This window comes from Phyllobates terribilis, unplaced genomic scaffold (assembly GCF_046119375.1).
Source record: "Phyllobates terribilis strain yellow unplaced genomic scaffold, ASM4611937v1 Scaffold_2__4_contigs__length_985480577, whole genome shotgun sequence".
Taxonomy (NCBI): Eukaryota; Metazoa; Chordata; class Amphibia; order Anura; family Dendrobatidae; genus Phyllobates; species Phyllobates terribilis.
In genome coordinates, this window is record NW_027362762.1 from 114,231,725 (window position 1) to 114,255,637 (window position 23,913).

General features: G+C 44.4%; 1 protein-coding gene across 1 annotated transcript in view; it reads left to right on the forward strand.

The window, feature by feature from the left end:
- Nucleotides 1–23,913, forward strand: part of PDS5B (PDS5 cohesin associated factor B) — a 132,209-nt gene that overhangs the window by 39,825 nt on the left and 68,471 nt on the right. Inside the window, exons 6-10 of the mRNA XM_073662516.1 lie at nucleotides 4,233–4,359; nucleotides 8,449–8,529; nucleotides 22,076–22,216; nucleotides 22,504–22,619; nucleotides 23,787–23,881. Of these exons, the coding sequence (XP_073518617.1) occupies nucleotides 4,233–4,359; nucleotides 8,449–8,529; nucleotides 22,076–22,216; nucleotides 22,504–22,619; nucleotides 23,787–23,881 (560 nt within the window). The remainder of the gene's footprint in view (nucleotides 1–4,232; nucleotides 4,360–8,448; nucleotides 8,530–22,075; nucleotides 22,217–22,503; nucleotides 22,620–23,786; nucleotides 23,882–23,913) is intronic.

Sequence of the window (23,913 nt, forward strand, 5' to 3'; positions counted from 1 at the left end):
TGGGACTTAAGAGCCTGACCGTATTAGTACGTCATGGCGATCGCGCGCGCACACAGGCTGTGCGAGTGCGATCGCCGCTGGGTGTCAGCTGATTGTCACAGCTGACACCCGGTACTATGTGCAGGGAGCGGTCCCGCACCGCTTCCGGCACATTAACCCCCGCAATGCTGCGATTGAAGTCGATCGCAGCATTGCTGTGGCTAAGGGGAGGTGATCGGGATACTCACCTCCTCTTCCGGCCTCCAGCGCTGTCTGCCGCGGCTTCCCGGATGTTGTCATGACAACATCCGGGTCACCAGACAGCAGTAAGATCCTTTGGTCATGTACTGCGCATCTTCTCACTGTGCAGCGCTGACAGCCTGCATGGCACAGGGATGGTGCTCCATCCCTATGCTATGTAGGCGATCAGAATAAAAAAAGTGAAAGTCCCATAGTGGGACAAATTATACAAATAAAAAAAACTTTCAGAAAGTGAAAAAAAAAACAACAAGAAAAAAAAACAATTGTAAAAATATTAAAAAATAAATAATAAAATAATCCACTAAAAATATAATGTACCCATCAATAAATATTATGAAAAAAGCAACAAACAATAAAAGTACACACATTTGGTATCGCCACGTCCGGAACGACCTGACCTATAAAACTATCCCACAACCCCTTCAGTGAACACGGTAAAAAAAAAAAAAAAAAATGAAGAAAAAAATGCTTTATCATCATGCCGACAAACAAAAAATGGAATAACACGCGATCAAAAAGACGGATGTAAATAAAAATGGTACCGATGAAAACGTCATTTTGTCCCGCAAAAAACAAGCCGCCATACAGCTCCATGAGCCGAAAAATAAAAAAGTTATAGCTCTCAGAATAAAGCGATGCAAAAAAATTATTTTTTCTATAAAATAGCTTTTATTGTGTAAAAGCGCCAAAACATAGAAAAACGATATAAATGTGGTACCGCTGTAAATGTACTGACCCGAAGATTAAAGCTGCCTTATCAATTTTACCACACGCGGAGCAGAATAAAAAAAACAAAAAAAAAAAACAATTCCTGAATTGTTGGTTTTTGTTTATTCTGCCTCCCAAAAATCGGAATAGAAAGCGATCAAAAAATGTCACGTGCTCGAAAATGGTACCAATAAAAATGTCAACTTGTCCCGCAGAAAAACAAGCCAAAATATGGAAAAAATTATAGCTCTCAAAATATGACGATGCAAAAACTAGATTTTACAAAATGTGTCTTTTAGTGTGTGACAGCTGTCAATCTTAAAAACCCGATATGATTCTGATATCGCTGTAATCGCACTGACCCAAAGAATAAAGTTGTCTAATCACTTATACCGCACTAGGAACGGCGTAAAAAATTAGGGCTGGGGCTGGTGTTGGTGTTGGGCTTGGGGTTAGAGGTTTTTTTTTTTCAAAAGTAAAAAAAAAAAGATGACTATATGGCGACTAGTGTTGAGAGCAAGTGCTCGCTACTTGAGTTTGCATCGGGTGCTCGGGTATGCACTGAGTATCGCGGGTGCTCAAGTGACATGCTCGAGTCTCTGCCCCATATGCCTCATGGCCAAAAAAATCTCGCGGAGATTGCCTGTCATGCACGAGCGATCCCCACATGTTTTTTTTTGGGGTGTCTAATAACCGTGAAACATGCGGGCAGGGACCAGAGCATGTCACTCGAGCACCCGTGATACATGGTGCATACCTGAGTACCCGATGCAAACTCAAGTAGCGAGCACTTGCGCTCAAGACTAATGACAACTTATTCAATATGATGACCTAATGTTATCAAATTCTGTGTCGTACCTCTGGGTTCAAAATGTTCACTATACCCCTTGATAAAATCCTTGAGGGGTGTAGTTTCCAAAATAGGGTCACTTGTGGGGGGTTTCCACTATTTAGGCACATCAGGGGCTCTCCAAACGCGACATGGCGTCCCCTCTCGATTTCAGCCGATTTTCCGTTCAAAAAGTCACACAGTGCTCCTTCCCTTCTGAACTCTGCCGTACGCCCAAACACTGTATTTTCCCCACATATGGGGTATTGGTGTACTCAGGAGAAATTGCACAAAACTTTTTGGGGTCCATTTTCTCCTCTTACCCTTGTGAAAATAAAAAAATTGGGGCTAAAACATCATTTTTGTGGAAAAAGTTTGATTTTTTTATTTTCACGGCTCCATGTTATAAACTTCTGTAAAGGACTTGGGGGTTCAAGGTGCTCACCACACATCTAGATAAGTTCCCTGAGGGGTGTAGTTTCCAAAATGGTGTCACTTATGGGGGGGTTTCCACTGTTTAGGTACATCAGGGGCACATCCGCTAATTATTCAAGCAAATTTTACAATCAATGTCAAATGGCGTTCCTTCCCTTCCGAACCCTGCCGTGCGCCCAAACAGTGGTTTTCCCCCACATATGGGGTATCTGCTTACTCAGGAGAAATTGTACAACAAACTGCATGGTGCAATTTCTCCTATTATCCTTATGAAAATGCAAAAGTGGGGGCTGAAAAAACGTTTTTGTGGGAAAAATGTGAAAATTTTATTTTTGCGGCTCAATGTTATAAACTTCTGTGAAGCACCTGGGGGTTCAAGGTGCTCCCCACACATCTAGATAAGTTCCCTGAGGGGTCTAGTTTCCAAAATGGTGTCACTTGTGGGTGGTTTCCACTGTTTAGGTACATCAGGGGCTCTCCAAACGCAACATGGCGTTTGCTAATTATTCAAGCTAATTTTACATTCAAAAAGTCAAATGGCGCTCCTTCCCTTCCGAGCCCTGCCGTGCGCCCAAACAGTGTTTTTTCCCCACATATGGGGTATCTGCGTGCCCAGGGGAAATTGCACGACAAATTTTGGGGTCCATTTTTTCTTGTTACCCCTGTGAAAATAAAAAAAAATTGGGTCTAAAGTAACATTTTTGTGAAAAAAGTTAAATGTTCATTTTTTTCTTCCACATTCCAAACATTCCTGTGAAGCACCTGAAGGGTTAATAAAGTTCTTGAATGTGGTTTTGAGCACCTTGAGGGGTGCAGTTTTTAGAATGGTGTCACTTTTGAGTATTTTCTGTCATAAAGACCCCTCAAATTGACTTCAAATATGATATGGTCCCTAAAAAAAAATGGTTTTGTAAATTTTGTTTGAAAAATGAGAAATCGCTGGTCAACTTTTAACCCTTATAGCTCCCTAACAAAAAAAAATTTTGGTTCCAAAATTGTGCTGATGTAAAGTAGACATGTGGGAAATGTTATTTATTAACTCTTTTGTGTGACATATCTCTGATTTAAGGGCATAAAAATTCAAATTTAGAAAATTGCAAAATTTTCAAAATTTTTGCCAAATTTCCATTTTTTTCACAAATAAACGCAAGTGATATCGAAGAAATTTTACCACAATCATGAAGTACAATATGTCACGAAAAAACAGTCTCAGAATCAGGGGGATCCGTTGAAGCGTTCCAGAGTAATTACTTCATAAAGTGACAGTGGTCAGAATTGTAAAAATTGGCCTGGTCATTAACGTGCAAACCACCCGCGGGGGTTAAGGGGTTAAAGGGTTTGTTTTCCCACGAACTAAAGTTCATTTTAATCAATAGATCTTGGAATAATAATAACTTCCACAATTGAATGTGTTAAAATAAAATGTTCCTGTGCTGAGATAATCTTATAAATGTTCCCCTGTGTAATGACAGTGTATGGAACACGGTCTAATCATACCACGGCTCCTGGGCAGGGGGAGGAAGCAAAAGAGTATACAGACATTACAGCACGGGATCACAGCTGATTCTTTCTGTGAGGCAAAACCTTTCCCTGCCTGTTTTTAAACAATGTTTTACTACAAAGAAAGAATCAGCTGTGATTCCCTGCTGTAATGTCTGTATACTCTTTTGCTTCCTCTCCTGCCCAGAAGATGTGGTATGATCAGACCATGTTCCTGTACGGTCAGACACAGCCATTACACAGTACACAGCAGGGGCACATTTATAAGATTATCTCAGCACAGGAACATTTTATTTAAACACATCCAATTGTGGAAATTATTATTATTCCAAGATCTATTGATTAAAATTCACTTTTGTTCGCGGGGACTACCCCTTTAAGGGGCCCACATCAGGAAAGATCCTATGAATGTCATGCATCGTTATTGTGAGACAACCCCTTTAAGTGACACCATCTATTTGCTTTTCTGTACACATGGTCTCATATTTTATTAGTAAGCTTTCAATTTTAACAATTTCAGCAATGGCCACAATCAGAAAGTTCATATGCATATGGTGGATTTGATGAGCTCAATTATTTGTGAAGGAGACACGGTTTCTCAGGAATTGCTGGACACTGTACTGGTAAATCTGGTTCCCGCACACAAGGTACTTTTTTCCTAATTGTAATTTTAAGTATTTTAACATTAAAAATGTCTAATGCTTTTATATTGATAATCTATCCTAAGGATAGGCCATCAATATCAGGTTGTTGTGAGTGCAGCACACGGTTCCATCGCCGATCAGCTGTTACTGGTGCGGGCGGTGGCTGGTTGTGCTCAGTTGAGGGGCTGTGCTGTGCAGCCCCTCATCAGCTTATATAGTGGCCTCGGCCCGGTACTGCACCTCCGCCACTACATGGAGCTGTTCTCCAGTAAAAGTAATGGACGAGCCCTTTCATAATGTTTTGCATTTACAGGTAATGTCATTAAAATGACCCACAGTTTGTGTTTTTATGTTAACTGAAAAATGCAGTAATATATATTACACTACCCAATAGACCTAACACTAGGCTCATACTTGAGACTTTTCAGTAGTCTCATTATCATCACAGGTAGGGTTTAAATGAAAGGTAACACATCCATATACAAAAAATGGCACAGAATCCTCTATTTACACTAGGTGATGTCACAGCTCACCTCTTCCCTCTCCCAGCACAATGACTTTCGCCCAGATCAGAGCACACACTTCTCTACAAATAGGATCTGGGTCACATATTGCTGCTGATGTCCATGTTGCTGCTGAAAAGAAAAGTAGGAGCCTAATATTGTAGAGATTTGGCACTCCGTGAGTGGACTAAAATCTTCAAGTTTATTTCAGGAACATAAATATAGACAGGACAGTTCAGTCAGCAAAACCAACGCTTTTCGACAAGTTCATGTGCCCGTGCATCTGTAGGAGGATTGTACTGCAAGACTGATGAGCTAGAATCCCCATTCTCTGCATGTAATATTGTACTGACCAGTTGCAAGATATTTTTTTTTTAAACATTGCACTATACAAAGAAAAAACTAAATTTATTTTAACTACATAAAAAATGCAATTTCCAAACTGGCCAATGTAATATTAGTCTTTTACTTTTCTTTTTATATTTAGATCTTTATATGGAAATTGTATTTAGATTTTTTATTTTTAGAAAAAAATTTTTAAATTTAAGTTAAAACCCGATTTTAATGATTTAAACAATAGGCCCATTTCTAATGACGCATTTCCTAGTGCTGTATACACATTTATGGCATATCCACCATCTTGTTTCTGCAGCCACTTCTGCTGGATGTGGATAACTGACCCTCTTTCTTCAAATATAAAATTCCAAAATTTTATTTAGTAGGAGAATTCCATTAAATTGTGCTTATTGAAAAGGAACCTGTCACTAGACTCATGCTAACTAAACCACACGCAGCATGAATTGGACGCCGGCTGATTGGGAACTTTAAGGAGAGACTGACCAGACTTGTCTGAAGACCCTGGCCGGCTTTGTACCACCGCCCACCAGTTGATTGACACGTCTCACACGTCTACACCTGGGGTAAGGAGAAGCTGACAAGGGTCCACACCATACTAGTCTCATCTTTTCCAGTAGTCCCCAGTTTTTTAAACTGTTTTCTCTGTAACGTTGCGTTTCAGAGAAGGACACACCTGGCTGTCTGATTTAGGCTGAGTTCACACGATGCGTTTTTCATGCGTTTCCGCGGCGTTTTTGCAGTTGCGTAAACGCCGCGGAAACGCATGAAAAACGCATGGTAGAAGGGCAGCAATGTTCCCCAATGGAAATCCGCATGTGCTGTGCCCATGATGCGGATTTTTTCGCAGCGTAAACGCTGCGGTCAAAAATCCGCAGCATGTCAATTAATTTTGCGGAAACGCTGCTCTTTTGCCGCCATTGACTTGCATTAGACCGCATGGAATCCACATCACTGTATATGTTGATGCGCTTTTCATGCGGTCTAATGTGCGGATGGTACCCGGGTGTGGATGAGAGGACTCTCATCCAGACCCAGGTACCATTAAAAAAAAAAAAGAATAAAATAAAAAATATATATATTCTCACCTTCTGACGGCCCGCGCTGCGTCCTGCCGGCTTCCCGCGCACTTCGCGGTTGAATGAAGGACCTTCGCTGACGTCAGAGTCATGTGACGGGTCACGTGACGCTGACGTCGGAAGGTCCTACAGTCTTCACTGCCGGCAGCCGGGACCGATGAAGCAGGACACCGGGGGCCATCAGAGGGTAAAGTATATATTTATTTTTTATTTTTTGACATTCACACTATATAAATCCATGCCGGTTGCATGGATTTATATAGTGTGAAGTTGACAAGCACTTTCCAAGTGATGCTAAAATCGCTTGGGAAGCGCTTGTCAACCCACATGCGGAAATGAAAGTGAAGACCGCTTCATTTCCGCATGTCCCTGGCATGAAACAGCATGTACAATCCGCATGCGTTTTTTCCTGCCAGAGAGATGCAGAAACGCTCAGGAAAAAATCCTGAGCATTTCTGCATCGTGTGCACTTACCCTTATGGTGCCTGTGGTTTGAGCAGCATGAATCTAGTGACAGGTCTATAACCATATAGAATAATTAATCAACCATTTACTATTAGCAGCTTTACACCTGTCGGGTTTATTGCTTACATGGGTATATGTATATATCGTGATCTAGGCCTGTGATGCCAAACTTCATTTGGCGCAATGTAATTAGCCTATCTACCTACAATGAAACATGGTGAGGGACCTATAACCTTGCCTGCTGCTTTTGGATCAGGAGGCTTTGAGCTACAGTGTTACAGGATGAATGTAATTGGAGGATTATCAGAGTGTTATAAAGCAAAATGTGCTCTACATGAGGATAATTATCCAAAGCACACATCTAAGTATACAGCAATGGTTAAGAAAAATAAATGGACTTTTTTAAACCCTTGGCAATCATATGACATATATCGTAGTTTTTGGACGATAAGACGCACCTAGGTTTTAGAGGAGGAAAATAGAAAAAAAATTTGATGCAAAAAAATGTGGTCATGATGCACTGTTACGGGGAGGGGGTCTGCTGTTGACAGTGTTATAGGGGTAATGTCCCCCAATTCTGTACTAATATCCCTCATCCTGGTATATATATATGCTCCCCATTCTGGTATGCATGGCACCACAATCCCCATCCTGGTATGCATGGCACCACAATCCCCATCCTGGTATGCATGGCACCACAATCCCCATCATGCTTCACTCAAAAAGATAAACAATTCTACTCACCTTCCTTCCCTCTGCTCCAGCGCTGCCTCCTGTTCTGCTGCCAGCAGCTGATATCACCGTGTGAGCAGCCCATGATGTCACTGCCATGCACCCTCACATGCTGAGATGAGCTGCCGAAATAGTCACTGCTCTCCACGCTCGGACTATGGGCGTGGGGAGTAGTGAATGTGTTCTACTTAATAGCGTGCACAGTGTCAGCTGCACCCGCGGCTCCTGCAGCGGCTTGGCGATCACGTGTGCCCGCTATTAAAGAGCATGAATATTCTCTACTCCCCATGGGTTGGGGAGTAGTGAATATTCCTGCTCTTTAGTAGTTAGTTACATCACACTTGGTGACACACTTACTGGTATCCAATGTGTGGGCAGACCACGTGCCTGCGTGAGTACATTCCCCATTGTGACATTATTTGTATGTATGTATGTATGTATATTTATTTATTTAGATTAATCCACACTTTTTGGATTATTTATTGATTTTTTTTTTTTTTTTTTGATTGTTTACAGCACTTGTCACTTTTATAGCAAATCATAGGCAAATATTCTCTATTTATTCAGCCTCCTGTTTCATTGTTTTGGTGCAATTTTTTCTGGTGCACTATACTCTGCTTAGAATTTATAATGCAAATTAATATACAATGTGCTACCCTCCTTTTTCCATCTTGCACACCCTGATCCCCTCATATGTATTTTTATATTTTGTCTTTTTAATTATATGTTGTGCATTCATTTTGTTATGTTTATTGATTATGGATAAATAAAATTATTTTCTATTTTTGCCTTATTTGAATACATCCTTTGGTATGGTTGGCAATTATGCGGTATTCATGGGTTTATTATTTAGTCTCACTTTATTGGTATTTCTTGTCTGTATAGGTTTTCTTTATAGCCTTACACTCGCCTTTCACACTAGTTAAAACAATGTATTTATTTTGTTCTTAACCTTTCAGAATTTAAACAAGCAAGCGTATGACCTGGCTAAGGCTCTTCTGAAGAGAACTGCTCAAGCTATAGAACCCTACATTACTAATGTAAGATTTGTTGTGGTGTTTTTTTCTTCTGTTTCTTCCCCAATTTTTTTTTAACTATATACTTTTGGTGAGTGAGAGCAGTAACGAGTCACCCCCTCTGTGCAGTAAATGTTAGGGCTCATTCAGACATCGTTTTTTTTCTCTTACTGGTTCGGTCAGTATTTTTCACAGAAATAACTCGTACTTATTATAGTTCATGGAGCTGTTCCCATGTCCTTGTATTGTTGTGGACTGAGTGGAGACGTGTCTGATTTTAGATTCCAGTTTGTGATCACACTCGCCATTGCAAGTCTATGGGTCCAAGAAAAAATTGGGCAGCACTCAGATGCCGTCCATTTTTCACGGACCGTTTGATATGAGACGCTAGAGAAACCTCAGCTCATTATTTTTTTTCTTTTTTATCCGAGAAAAACTGATGACACTGTAATGGTAAAAACAGACACACTGACCAAACTCTGATGTTCCAACCTTTTTTGTGTACGAAGAGAATTCCTGACGTCTGAATTGGGCTGTTTTGTATATACAGTGCCTACAAGTAGTATTCAACCCCCTGCAGATTTAGCTGGTTGACACATGCGGAATTAACTTGGCATTGTGACATTTGTACTGTAGATCAGCCTGGAAGTGGGAAATGCACTGCAGCAAATTTTTTTTTTTTTTTTTTTAAAAAAACGTTTAAAGTTAATTCAGAGTGTCATTTATTATTCAACCCCTCAAACCACAAGAATTCTGTTTGGTCCCCCTAAAGTATTAAGAAGTAGTTCAGGCACCAAGAATAATGAGCTTCACATGTGTGGATTAAAGATCTCTTTTGCCAGCCTTTTCTGACTATTTAAGACCCTCCCCAAACTTGTGAACAGCACTCAGACATGGTCAACATGGGAAAGACAAAGGAGCATTCCAAGGCCATCAGAGACAAGATCTGGAGGGTCTCAAGGCTGGCAAGGGGTACAAAACCCTTTCCAAGGAGTTGGGCTTACCTGTCTCCACTGTTGGGAGCATCATCCGTAAGTGGAAGGCTTATGGAACTACCGTTAGCCTTCCACGGCCAGGACAGCCTTTGAAAGTGTCCTCCCGTGCCGAGGCCAGGCTTGTCCGAAGAGTCAAGGCTAACCCAAGGACAACAAGGAAGGAGCTCCGGGAAGATCTCATGGCAGTGGGGACATTGGTTTCAGTCAATACCATAAGTAACGTACTCCACCGCAATGGTCTCCGTTCCAGACGAGCCCGTAAGGTACCTTTACTTTCAAAGCGTCATGTCAAGGCTCGTCTACAGTTTGCTCATGATCACTTGGAGGACTCTGAGACAGACTGGTTCAAGGTTCTATGGTCTGATGAGACCAAGATCGAGATCTTTGGTGCCAACCACACACGTGACGTTTGGAAACTGGATGGCACTGCATACGACCCCAAGAATACCATCCCTACAGTCAAGCATGGTGGTGGCAGCATCATGCTGTGGGGCTGTTTCTCTGCCAAGGGGCCTGGCCATCTGGTCCGCATCCATGGGAAGATGGATAGCACGGCCTACCTGGAGATTTTGGCCAAGAACCTCCGCTCCTCCATCAAGGATCTTAAGATGGGTCGTAATTTCATCTTCCAACAAGACAACGACCCAAAGCACACAGCCAAGAAAACCAAGGCCTGGTTCAAGAGGGAAAAAGTCAAGGTGTTGGAGTGGCCTAGTCAGTCTCCTGACCTTAACCAAATTGAAAACTTGTGGAAGGAGCTCAAGAATAAAGTCCACATGAGACACCCAAAGAACCTAGATAACTTGGAGAAGATCTGCATGGAGGAGTGGGCCAAGATAACTCCACAGACCTGTGCCGGCCTGATCAGGTCTTATAAAAGACGATTATTAGCTGTAATTGCAAACAAGGGTTATTCCACAAAATATTAAACATAGGGGTTGTATAATAATTGACCCACACTTTTATGTTTAAAATTTAATAAAATTCAACTGAGCAACATAACTTTTTGGTTTGTAAGATTTATGCTTCTGTTCATAAAACTTACTCTCGTTTGCAGTTTGAAGGCTCTAACTTATTTGCATCTTATCAAACCAGCTAAACCTGCAGGGGGTTGAATACTACTTGTAGGCACTGTATATATACATACACAGCCCCCTGTTAGTCACTGCCCTGAGTGATGGGGGTTGTACTCTCTTTGTAAATATGATGGACTCCCACTTTGTACGGTGCATTTTATTTAATTTTTTTATATTTCCACATTGTGCCAGATGATGCTATATTGCTGAGCCAAACCATCACATTTTGATTAGTGGGGATGCCATTTCTGGACCCCCAAGGATCCTTCTAAGCTTTGCCTGCATAGCGATGCCCCCAGAACTGCATATGCAGGAGTTAATTACAGCATGGCTCAATTATGAGGGACAAGGGGCACCCTCTTTCAGTGATGGGACCTCCAATAATTGGCAATATATCAATATATACCTGTCCTGTATATGTTCACACCTTATATCTATATATGTGTTTCTATGGTTCAAACTACAAACAAACTCCTTATGAAGTATATCTACAGTAACCATGGAAACACACCAGTATACATAGTAGCTGTATACACAAATACGGTAAGATGTTTTTCTCTATCGCTTCATTGGGGGACACAGGACCATGGGTGTATGCTGCTGTTGCTAGGAGGTTGACACTAGGCAAAAAAAAGGAAAATGGCTCCTCCTCCGCAGTATGCACCTGCCTACAGGCACCAAGCGCACCAGTTTAAGCTTAGTGTCTGTAGGAGGTAGACCTGGATCTTCACAGATCCAACCCTGCTGTGTTTATTAACCTTTGTTTTTTCTCTTTCTGATACAGCTCTTCAGGCTAACAGGGAACACTGCGTCCCCTGTTAACCCACAAGCGACCGAGAGAGCCGTGTGGCTACCCCCACATCGCCCACTCTCGGACCCGCTGGGCAGGACTTATCCCCTGTCACCTTAGGGTGTCTCAGGGTGATTTCGGTGGCCAGTCCTAGCCTGTTCCCACCCCAGCCCCCTCCTCGGAGCGGCCTGGGTGGGAGACGGTGGTCCCTGCGGGTGAACTTCCCCCAGTTTTCTGGGGTTGACACCGTCTCCTGCACTGTCCAGGATCGGCCAGTGCGGGAAGGAGGAAAAGCCAATATCCCCCCCCCCTATCCAGGAGGGGCATCCTGAGACCATCCTCAGAAGGGGAGAGGAAGAGACGACAGCCGGACCCGCTAAGAGAGGTACTTCCCCTGTCTCTCATCTGTAGGTCCCAGTCCCCCGGCGTTACCTGCCCTCCTCCCCCCCTCCTCCTCTCACCAAACATGGCGCTTAACAGCGCTTCCCTGGGTCACTTCCTCCTTCTTCTTCCACATACTACTCCTGTACTCTTTGTGGTACTAAGTGGCCTGCGGGTCTCACTACAGCCTTCTGCTCGACCTGCAAACCTCCCGCCATGCTGGCACCCCAGGATTCCCCCGCCGCCCAGGACAAAGGAACTCCCTCCCCTCCGCAGTGGGCTGTTGCTATGTCCCAGTCTGTCTCTGACCTCACCAAGGTTTCTCAATCTCTGGTGCAGGTCTTAGAACGCTTGCCCATGTTATCCATGGCCACCAGTGCTCCGAATGTCCCCACAGACGATTCGCAAGCACCCCTGCCCCCTCCTCTCAGGGGCAGACTGACGGCACGTTCTCAGAAACGGACTCCCACAAGCTCATCCTCCAGCTCTCCAGACTCCAAGATGCTCCCTGCGTCTCACACCTCTTCCCCGGAGGTCGCCCTAGGATCTAACTCTGCATCTGATTCAGACTCTGGTTCCGACTCAGACCAGTATTCAAGGATCCAGGACATGATTGACAGCCTTATTACGGCCATCAATCAGACTCTGCATGTTAGAGAAGACGAGACCCCTTCTCAGGACTACTCAGTTCCCTTCAAAAAAATTAAGCGCCCCGCACGCACTTCTTCTAACCATGCAGAATTTGACAGTGTCTTTCAGAAGCAGTGGGAGCATCCAGAAAAGCGCTTTACAGGAAAGAAACCATTAAATATCCTATACCCCTTTAACCGTGACCTTGTCAGCAAATGGACGGAGTCCCCATCTGTGGATCCTCCCGTCTCTCGCCTTTCGACCAAGACGGTACTGTCTCTTCCGGACGGTTCCTCCCTTAAGGATACCACAGATAGACAGGTTGAGGCCTCACTAAGTCAGCCATTGAGGCTGCGGGCACCTCCCTTTGCCCTTCCTTTGCCTCAACTTGGGTATCAAAAGCGGTGTCCACATGGGCCAAACAGCTCAGACAGGACATCCTAGCAGGGGTCTCCCCGGACGATCTGGCCGACTTAGCAGATCAAATCTGCCACGCAGGGAAATATCTACTTACGGCGTCCCTCGACTCCGCTGCATGCTCAGCCCGGGTTTCCAGCAATCTCGTTGCCTTACGTAGAATTCTTTGACTTAAGGCTTGGAGTGCCGACCCGGCTTCCAAAAGATCGCTAACTAATTTTCCTTTTCAAGGCTCCAGGCTGTTTGGATCCAAGCTAGACCAGATCATCTCTGATGCTACTGGGGGTAAGAGCACCTCTCTCCCCCAGCCCAGATCCAAACCCCCTTTTCCTAGGAGACGCCCCCTTCAGTTCCGGTCCTTTCGTCAGTTCGCTCAACCGACCCCCTCCTCTCAACACGACCGTACTCCAGCCTTCGGCCTCGCCACAGCCCCGAGGGTTTTCACGAAGGTCATGGCAACAGTTATGGCCATTCTTCGAACAAGGGGAATTATAATCATCCCCTACCTCGACGACCTGTTAATCAAAGGCCCCACGTTCAGGGACTGTCTCCACAGTCTCCAGATCACCTTGAACACACTCTCTCGGCTAGGCTGGCTGATCAACACAGACAAATCCTCCCTGGTCCCATCCCAACGCTTAACCTTCCTAGGCATGCAGTTCGACACGACTCGTGCCCGGGTCCTCCTTCCAAGGGAAAAGAGAAACTCTCTACGGCAGGGGATCCACATTCTCTCCTACCCAAGTCCACACTCCCTTCGCCTATGCATGAGTGTCCTGGGAAAAATGGTAGCAGCCATGGAGGCCGTTCCGTTTGCCCAGTTCCATACCCAGCCCCTTCAACTAGCCCTTCTCTCAGCTTGGGACAATAATCCGTCATCTCTAGATCGACGCATCAGGCTACCTCGTCAAGTAAGACGGTCGCTAACCTGGTGGTCCCGCCCTTCTTCCTTCAGACCCGGAAGGTCATTCCTTCCGCTTCTCTGGCAGGTGGTCACGACCGTTCCAGTCTCATCAGTTGGAGGGGCAGTTTTTCTGCAACACACGGTCCAGGGCCGGTGGAGTCCCCACGAAGTCTTCCTACCCATCAACATTCTGGAGATAAGGGCGATTTACCTGGCGTTACGTCACTGGCAGAAGATCCTGGCAGGGTTCCCAGTCCGTGTACAATCGGAGAATGCCACGGCCGTGGCATACATAAACCATCAGGGGGGAACGCGCCGCAAGCCCGTTTTAAAAGAGATGGCAAGAGTGCTACTTTGGGCCGAGAAGACGGTTCCAGCAATCTCAGAAGTCCACATTCCAGGGGTCGACAATTGGACGGCCGACTTCCTCAGTCGGCAGAGCCTCGCCTCAGGAGAATGGTCTCTCCACCCCAAGGTGTTTCACCAAATCTGCTTACGGTGGTGCACGCCGGACGTCGACCTCATGGCGTCCCGGTTAAACCACAAGGTTCTGTCCTTTGTAGCTCGGTCCCGCGATCCGCTAGCAATCGCCCAGGACGCGCTAGTCATATCATGGTCACAGTTCCAACTGCCCTATCTCTTTCCACCTCTACCTTTGATCCCTCGAGTCATCAAAAAGATCAAGACAGAGGGAGTACCAGTTCTCCTAGTTGCCCCAGATTGGCCCAGACGCGTCTGGTACACAGCTCTGGTAAATCTGCTCATCGACTCCCCCTGGAGACTACCAGACCGTCCGGACCTCCTCTCTCAGGGTCCTATTCTTCATCAGAGTTCTCGTTCTCTGAATTTAATGGTATGGCCGTTGAGGCCGCGGTGTTGAAGAGGGCGGGCTTTACTGACAATGTCATTCAGACCTTAATTAACGCCAGAAAACCCGCTACCTCGCGCATATACCACAGAACTTGGAGAGCCTTTTTTCGTCACTGCGAACAGGATCAGCTGGCTCCTATGTCTTTTTCTTTGCCAGTCATTTTGGCTTTTCTTCAGTCTGGCCTAGAGGCGGGACTCTCTCTCAGCACTCTCAAAGGCCTAAGTTTCGGCCTTGTCCATTCTATTCCAACGTAACTTAGCTAGCCGTCCTCAGGTCAAGACATTTCTACAAGGGGTGGCCCACCTGGCGCCTCCCTATCTCCTTCCAGTGGAACCATGGGACCTTAATATGGTCCTAAGCGTCCTACAACAGTCTCCGTTTGAACCCAATCAGGACATTCCAGCCTCTCTTCTTTCCTGGAAGGTGGCTTTTCTTTTTTTTTTAAATCAGATATTTTTTTATTAAGATATTTTTCAACATTACAAATAACCAACAGTGAGACATCACCAAACTGGTAGAGCCTCTCAAAACCCACCCATTCCCCTTCCCCCCCCCACCCATTACAACCCCAAAACCATATGATAAGAGCAAATTTTGTTATTACAGACCGTGTACTGTCATATAGCTTGCTTGGCCGTTAAGGCATTGATAAAATGATCCAAGGATATATAGCATAGCATCCGACAATCAGCAATTAGTTATACAGAATATGGGAGACCACAACATTTCAATCTCAAGTGATATTTAAATTAGACATGACATAATGACCATGAAACATGCTCCATTTACCCCGGATTTTATCAAATTTACGTATAGCCTTCCGCTTTTTGTAGACTCCCTCTTCTAATCTTAATAAAAGACGCATTCTGTCCAGGAATTCTTGGAACCTAAGAGGGAAGGGATCCAGCCAATGTGCAGCTATAAGCTTTCTGACCTGGTATAGAGTCCTCTTAATGGCTATTATTTCATCCTCTTCACATCCTATTATTTCCACATGACCTAATACACATACTTTAGGATGTAGGGGTAAATCACACTCAAACACAGTATTAATATATTGCACACACTCATTCCAAAATACAGCGACCCTCCTACACGTCCACATCATATGCATAAGATCTGCTCCTTCCTCTCCACATTTCGGACACATACTGTCATTCCTTACCCCAATGCGCTGCAGAAATTTGGGGGTTCTATATACTCTATGTAGTAAATACAACTGTGAAAGTCTATGTGCTTCACATGTAGATAATGTCGGGACACTCTCCACCACATCTTTCCACTCCTCTGAGGATATAATACCAATGTCACATTCCCATCTCTCCTTGACATTTAAGGGTCTGTCCCACTGAAATTGCTGCATAAGTATCCCGTAAATTCTGGATATCATTCCCTTCCCGCCTCTATGACATAGTAGCATATTAAACAGTATATGATGTTGGATTTTACTTTGCATATGTCGTGACTGTACAAACCATGCGTTCCTCAATTGGAGATAAAAGTAGAAACTGGTTTGTGGGACACAATATTCGTCTTTTATCCGTTGGAACGATTTAAGTATTTCCCCTTCTAATATTTGCGCCACATTAGTTATTCCCAATTTTTCCCATATTCCAAATCCTTTCAATTTATGGATCTCTGGAAGGCCCGCATTATGCCATAACGGAGTAAACGGGGTAAAGCCTTTCTTTCCCAACAACAGTTTAATTTTCTGCCACGTTTTCCCCATAAGTGTTAGGGTCGGGAGGTGTCACCTAGCATCCCACCCCGAGATTCCTGTTTCTAGAAAGGAGATAATCGGCAGATTGTGTGAAAGTAGGCGTATCAGTTTATCCAGGTTCCCCTGAACCAACCCCAGCTGTTGAACCTGAGAGGCCAGAAAATATATCCATGGATTAGGTGCGGCTAGTCCCCCCTGATCTTTGGGCCTTGAAGTGTATTCAAACTAATTCTGGCCACCCCTTTTTTCCAGATCAGCTCCCGAAACAATGCCTGAAACTTATAAAATATTCTCATGGGGATCCAAACAGGTGAATTATGAAGGATATATAATAATTGGGGCATTAACACCATTTTAATTAGATTAGTTCGACCTACCACTGATTAGGGAAGTTTACTCCAAGTATCGGCTTTTTGCTGAAACCTGGCAAGCAGCCCAAGTAAATTTAAAGGAATATAATCTCCGATAGATGCGGTCACTCTAACTCCGAGATATTTGAATTCCCGCACAACCTTCAAGCTGGTACTCCCTACCTTCGTATTCTGAGACAAACCATCAACCGGCATAAGGACTGATTTGTCCCAATTCATCCGCAAGCCAGAATAATCTCCAAACTCCATTATTAGATTCATAGCCGCCATCAGAGATTGCTCCGTGTCACCCAGAAACAACAGAAGGTCGTCAGCATATAAAGCTACCCGCTCCTCCAGTGTTTTGTAGCAGAACCCCTGTATTTCGCTGCTGGAACGAAGCTTAACAGCCAACGGCTCCACAGCCAGGGCGAATAGTAGGGGGGACAACGGGCAGCCCTGACGCGTGCCTCTGCCCATTTCAATGTTACCAGAAAGATTGCCATTAATTCTAATCCGAGCTACTGGATTGCTATATAGAAGTTGCACCCAGACTCGAAATTCAGCACCAAATCCCATCTTTCTCAAAACAGCCCATAAGTACTCCCACTCGACACTATCAAAAGCCTTAGCGGCATCAAGCGATAGCACTGCCCTACCACCCACATTGTGTGGCTGCATTTGTAAGTTAAGGAACAGCCGACGCAAATTAATTGCCATTGACTTGGCCGGTATAAACCCAGTCTGGTCTTCTGCAATCAGGTGTGTAATAACCGCCCCCAATCTGGTAGCCAGGATCTTAGCTAGAATTTTTACATCTACCGAGAGTAAGGATATTGGCCTATATGATTCAGGGTTTAGGGCATCCTTTCCAGGCTTAAGCAAAAGAACTATGTTAGCCTCCCTCAATGAAGTCGGCAAGGTCCCCCTCTCCTTTGCTTCCCTAAAGACTTCCAGTAACCTGTGAAGCAAAACCCCCCCCAGCCGCCTTATAAATTTCCGCGGGGATCCCGTCAGCACCAGGGGCCTTGTTATTTTGAAAATCTTTTAAAGCTTCCTGCATCTCCTCCAGTGTAATTGGTGCATCTATTTGTTCTCTTTGGCTATCTGTTAAGCATGGTATTTGCATATTGTGAAGGTATAAATCTATGTCCCTTTGCTCTTTAGTTTGTTTGGAGGCATATAATTGTCTGTAAAATTGAAAAAATTCTTCCATTATAGCTTTTGAGTCAGAAATTACCACACCCTTAGTATCCCTGATAGCTGCAATCATAGGAGCCCCAGTCTGGGCCTTAGCTATATTGGCCAGCAAGTGTCCTGCACTCTCTCCCTCCACATAAAACTGCTGTTTAAGGAAGAATCGTTTATATTCTGCTTGTTTCAATATATGATCATTCAGAGTATCCTGTACCCGTATCCAGCATTCCCTATTCTCTATAATTGGGGACCCAACATACCTCTGTTCTAGTATGTCTACTTCTCTCCGCAACTCCTGGGTACGAGCCCTGTTTCTGGATTTAACCACGGAAATCTCCTTACTCAGGATCCCCCTTAAGAACGCCTTCATGGTTTCCCATACCATATTTAAAGGGGCAGAGCCTATGTTGTCTTTAAAGAAATAATCTAATTTACCTGCTAAATCCAACTGTTCCCCGAATACGTCCAGCCAGTAGGGGTTAAATCTCCACAATACTCTTTTATTTGCAATGCCAGAATCAACCCCCAAAACTACCAATAATGGGGAATGATCAGATAACATTCTCGTGCAGTATTCTACTTTAGTAACTAAAGGGACTAGATGACTATTTCCCAGAGCCAGGTCAATTCTGGACAGAGAAGAATAGGATGCTGAATAACATGAATACTGCTTAACATTTGGGAATCGAGCCCGCCACACATCTACCAAGCTAATTTCCTGCAGGACCCTTGCCAATGACGTCTCTTGAGCAGCCCCTCCCTTCACATTACCCCTATACTTATCAAGCTCAGCGTGTAGATACATATTAAAATCCCCGATGACTAACGGGTATGGTAGCAAATTCCGTTATCCATGGGAATATTTGGCGCAAAGTCTGTATAGAGAAAGGTGGAGGAATATATAGAGCGATTAGGCAAATTCTAAGCCCAGCCACTCTGCACACTAGGCACACATACCTACCCTCCCTGTCACAGATACTTTTTTCACATTCAAATGGTAAATTCAGATGAATCAATATACTAACCCCCCTAGAGTAAGTACTATGTGTAGAATGATATGCTGGCCCCCTCCAAAGCTTGCTCAGTGCCGCAGCGGCCTCCATATTACAATGCGTCTCCTGCAGACAGATTATCGACTCCCGATATTCCTTAAGATATTTAAGTGCCGCAAATCTTTTGCCGTGATCTCCCATACTCCTGACATTCCAGGATACTACATTAATCTACTTGACCATGCTTCAACAATTGAAAATGGACTGTCGCATACATCTTTCCGCACCCACTCGTGCGTCCGACCATCAGGATTATAGTATTGTATCAATACACAGCCTGCACCAAACGAAGTAAATTCTGTTCTTTTACCCCCCCTCACTACCTCATTTACCCCCCCCCCCCCCCTTAATCAAATGAATACCAACAGCCGTAACATGTAGAGTCTGGTGTTTAGCCTCATGCAGCCTAGTAGGCCATAAGCACACGAGGCGCCGCGACATGAGTTGCATCAGAGACTCCCTCCTTTCCCCCCCACACAACGTTCCCAGAACATTCAAACGGCAGAGTGTCTCATCCCTGCTTATACATTGTAGGTGAAACCAGCACCTCAACAACCATATAAGTATATTGCCCTGCCCGAGGTATATATGAGAGCCAGGTTATGAACAGTATATAATAACTGTAAAATAACAATCATAACGTTTATGAACATAAATTCAGTAGGCAACAGAGGAGTATTATCCACTAGAATTCAAAATCCCTGAATTATTGTATTATATTCTGTCAAGGATCTTCACAAAATTGGCGTCAGCCCGTCCGGATTTGTCTCTCTTTTAAGTCCATCCACTTTACAGCCTCCTTTGATGAATCAAAAAAATGAGTTTCACCCAGTGCTGTGACCCGCAGCGTGCAGGATATAGCATTGCATAGGGTACTTGAAGTGTTCTCAATCTGCGCTTGATATCTTGAAATTGGGCGCGTCTTTTTTAAACCTCCACAGAGAAGTCAGGATAGAAGGACACTCTCGCCCCCTCTATACATAAGTCATTAGCCGACCGCGCCAATTGCAGGATTTTATCTCTATCACGAAAATGCAGCATTTTAATTAAGACTGTACGTGGCATTGCCCCAGGAGGTGGAGGTCTGGTGGGGACCCTGTGTGCCCTCTCAATAGCGAACATTCTAGAGAATTTATCTTTTCCAAAGGATTGCAGCAGCCATGTCTCAAAAAAATCCACCACCTCTCTGCCCTCTGCTTTCTCAGGCACACCCACAATACGCACGTTATTTCTTCTTAGGCGATTTTCAAAATCATCCGTTTTGTTGAGTAAATAGTTGATAGAGTCAGTAGCTGTTTTAAGTGTTTTGGTCATAGGAGACACCGTATCTTCCAAATCCCCCACTCTGCCTTCTGTTGCAGTGAGGCGCTCCCTTATTTTCTGCAAATCATGGCGTATATGAGATATGTCTATTTTCACAGACCCTATATGTTCAGTGAGATCTGTTTTGCTATGTGAGATGGCCAGCAGAACATCTTTTAAGGTAGGCTCATCATCCTTTGTCACTGTGTCAACATCACTGGTAACCTGAGCCTCTCTGCTGGGGGGAGTAGTTGGACTGGGAGTCTGTATTTTCCTTTGATTTGACTTCTCCTGTGCCTCTCCTGCTGCCCTCTCCACATCCCCCTCCGTTACCGTGCCTTTCACTGACTGCACATTCTGATCGGATGCAGGCTCCTCAACTCCTCCGCCGTGTGCATACTTGGAAAGCCGGATCACCGTCTCCATACGCTTCTCCCGCTGCTTTGGAGTCTCTGTCCCCGCCTCAGAGGCCGCGGCGCCATTTTGGCCCTCGTGCTGCGATGCGCTGGTCGCCTGTTTCTGCTTGCTGTCTCGCCGGGTCATCCTGTAGTGCACCGCCGATTGCTCCCCCGCACTCCTGAGACCTCAGGGCACCTGGTAAGTCCTCTCAAATGTATTATTTCCCTCGGGCAGGAAGGATTACAGGACAGGGTTCAGGAGCTCCTCTGCCACACGTCTGCTCACATACTCGGCCAGGCCACGCCCCCCGAAGGTGGCTTTTCTGGTGGCTGTTACCTCTATTAGAAGGGTTGCAGAACTCGCGGCCCTCTCTTGTCTGTCGCCTTTTCTGGTATTCCATCAAGACAAAGTAGTGCTCAGGCCGGTGCCTTCCTTTTTGCCAAAGGTGGTTTCCGCTTTTCACATTAATGAGGACATTGTTTTACCTTCCTTTTGCCCGACTCCAGTGCATCCACAGGAGAAGTCCCTGCACAAACTGGACCTGGTCAGAGCTCTACGTGTGTACCTTTCTAGAACGGCCTCCCTTCAGCGCTCGGATGCCCTTTTTGTCATCCCTGAGGGGCATCGCAAGGGTCTTCCTGCTTCCAAGTCAACCATCGCCCGTTGGATACGTTCGACCATTTTGGAGGCATATCGCATCTCGGACAAACCTCCCCCTCCCGGAGTAAGGGCTCATTCCACCAGGGCGGTGGGGGCCTCTTGGGCGGTCCGCCATCAGGCTTCGGCCTCTCAAATCTGTAAAGCCGCAACGTGGTCTTCACTCCACACCTTTTCAAGGTTTTACAAGGTCCACACTTATTCTTCGGCTGATGCCAGTCTTGGACGGAAGGTCCTGCAGGCGGCAGTTGCCGCAGTCTGACCTAGTCTGTGACTATCTTCTGTTCTCCCACCCAGGGGACCGCTTTGGGACGTCCCATGGTCCTGTGTCCCCCAATGAAGCGATAGAGGGATTTTTGGTACCCACCGTAAAATCTTTCTTGGAGCCTTCATTGGGGGACACCGCACCCTCCCTGATTTTCGGCATATGTCCAGTTGGCCCTGTTGGGCATCTCATTCAGTTTTCACGGTTGTGCCCCATTGAGCATTGCATAGTTGTTTGTTTTATGCTTCTCCTACTGCTCTAGCCACTAACTGGTGAGCTTGGTGCCTGTAGGCGGGTGCATACTGCGGAGGAGGAGCTATTTTTCTTTTTTTGCCTAGTGTCAACCTCCTAGCGACAGCAGCATACACCCATGGTCTTGTGTCCCCCAATGAAGGCTCCTAGAAAGAGATTTTACGGTGAGTACCAAAAATCCCTCTTTAATAAAGCTACTTGATAATATACTTAACATTTTAGATGCCTTGAAGCAATAAAATGTCTGTACATTAATAAAAAAGTAGATTAGGTTGTAATATATTGTTGTTTTCTCTTGTTTTTATATTGCAGTTTTTTAACCAAGTCCTTATGCTTGGTAAAACTTCTATCAGCGACTTGTCAGAACATGTTTTCGACTTGATCCTGGAGTTATATAACATTGACAGCCATTTGCTCCTGTCTGTATTACCTCAGTTGGAGTTTAAGCTTAAGGTAAGTGTCGTCGAGTTCGGATCCATTTATCATGGGGGGAAGCATTCACGTTCATAATGATTATCCTGATGGGCTGACTCTAAAATACCTGTCCACATGTTTCTATGAGACAGAACCTGTGGACAGGTCTGGTGCGATTTCCAGACAAAACTGCCATGTTTTTCTAATGCATCTTATTCCTTAGACTTTGGTAAATAGAAAAGTGAATCTAAGAGAATATATAGTAAAGTGAGGGGAGAGAAATAAGGGTTGCTGACATCTAAGCTCCTCAAATTTGTTTGACACAGAGCAATGATAATGACGAGCGACTGCAGGTGGTGAAACTTCTTGCAAAAATGTTTGGAGCTAAGGATTCTGAATTGGCAGCTCAGAATAAACCCCTTTGGCAGTGTTACCTGGGCAGGTAAGTGGAATTTTATTTAACTACTTCTGGACCGCCCATAGACTAAACGTCCAGGCAGCCCACGCTTTACTTTGCATTAGTGTTCTTAAATATCAATGCATTGTACGCAGCTTGCACAAGGTCGTGCCAGTGTGGGAGCTGGGAGCCGTCTGTCCGACACTTCATAGAAAAGATAAATATGGTTTATTACCATATTTACCTTCTTGATATTTGTATGCAGAGTGCTGAATCGGCGCTTGTGTATACAGATTAGAGGGCACTGACATTGCTTCCTCCTCCGGACCCAGGTGTCACTTGATCGCCAGGTTTAGGGATAGTCTCCTAGGACGCAGCAGCTCTGCTATGCGGTCAGGAGTCTAAATTTCCATTGTAACTGGGCTAATATGCCAGCCCTAGTTACAGGGAAAATCTGCAATAAATAGAATCTATATTAATATGGTAAACTGCTCGCAAAAGTCTTTTTTAAGACCTCGTGTGGGAAAATAAATAAAACGAGAAAAAAAAAGCAAGAATAAAAATAAAACAAAAAGAAAAACAATTCTGCCTGTCCGAACTGCTGTTTTTAGCCCCGTTTCCAAAAAAAATGAAGAATAGGCACATTTTCCCACAATATTAGAATTTTTTTTATATAGAAATGACATAAAAATCCCCATTTATCTAAAAAAAAAAGAAAAGGGGGGGGCAAAAATTATTTGACTATCCGAACGAGAGAAGATTTTCTTTCCAGTTTTGTTTTTATGGTTTAATTTTGATATATCAACATTTTCTTAAGAGGAGAAGGAGGCTAAATGAAAGCATAGGGTAGGAAAAGTGGATAGGGAGGGATGAGAACATATTTTCTAGAGCTGTTAAAAGTGCATGTATGATAAAATTCCAAAATATCCCTGGTTGGGAACGGAGTAAAATGACCTGCTCCTGTAGTTCAGTAATGCTTTAGGCAGCGTGTGAACCCAGTCTTAACTTTCTGCAACCACTTGCAACAATCACACTCTATTTTAGAAATTAAATTTTAGTTTTGTAATATTATCATGTGTGAATATAGCCTAAGATCCTGTTTTTGTGCACTTTCCTCCAAGGTGATGTACATATACGTCACATGTCGAGAAGAGGTTAATAATAATAATAGTCTAGTGAGAACTGAAAGTTTTTTGTGCTTTTTTTTGCCAGGTTTAATGATATACATGTACCCATTCGCTTGGAATGTGTGAAGTTTGCCAGCCACTGCTTAATGAACCATCCAGATTTAGCCAAGGACTTAACAGGTACTGAAACCCTTTTTTTTGTGCTTTTTCTC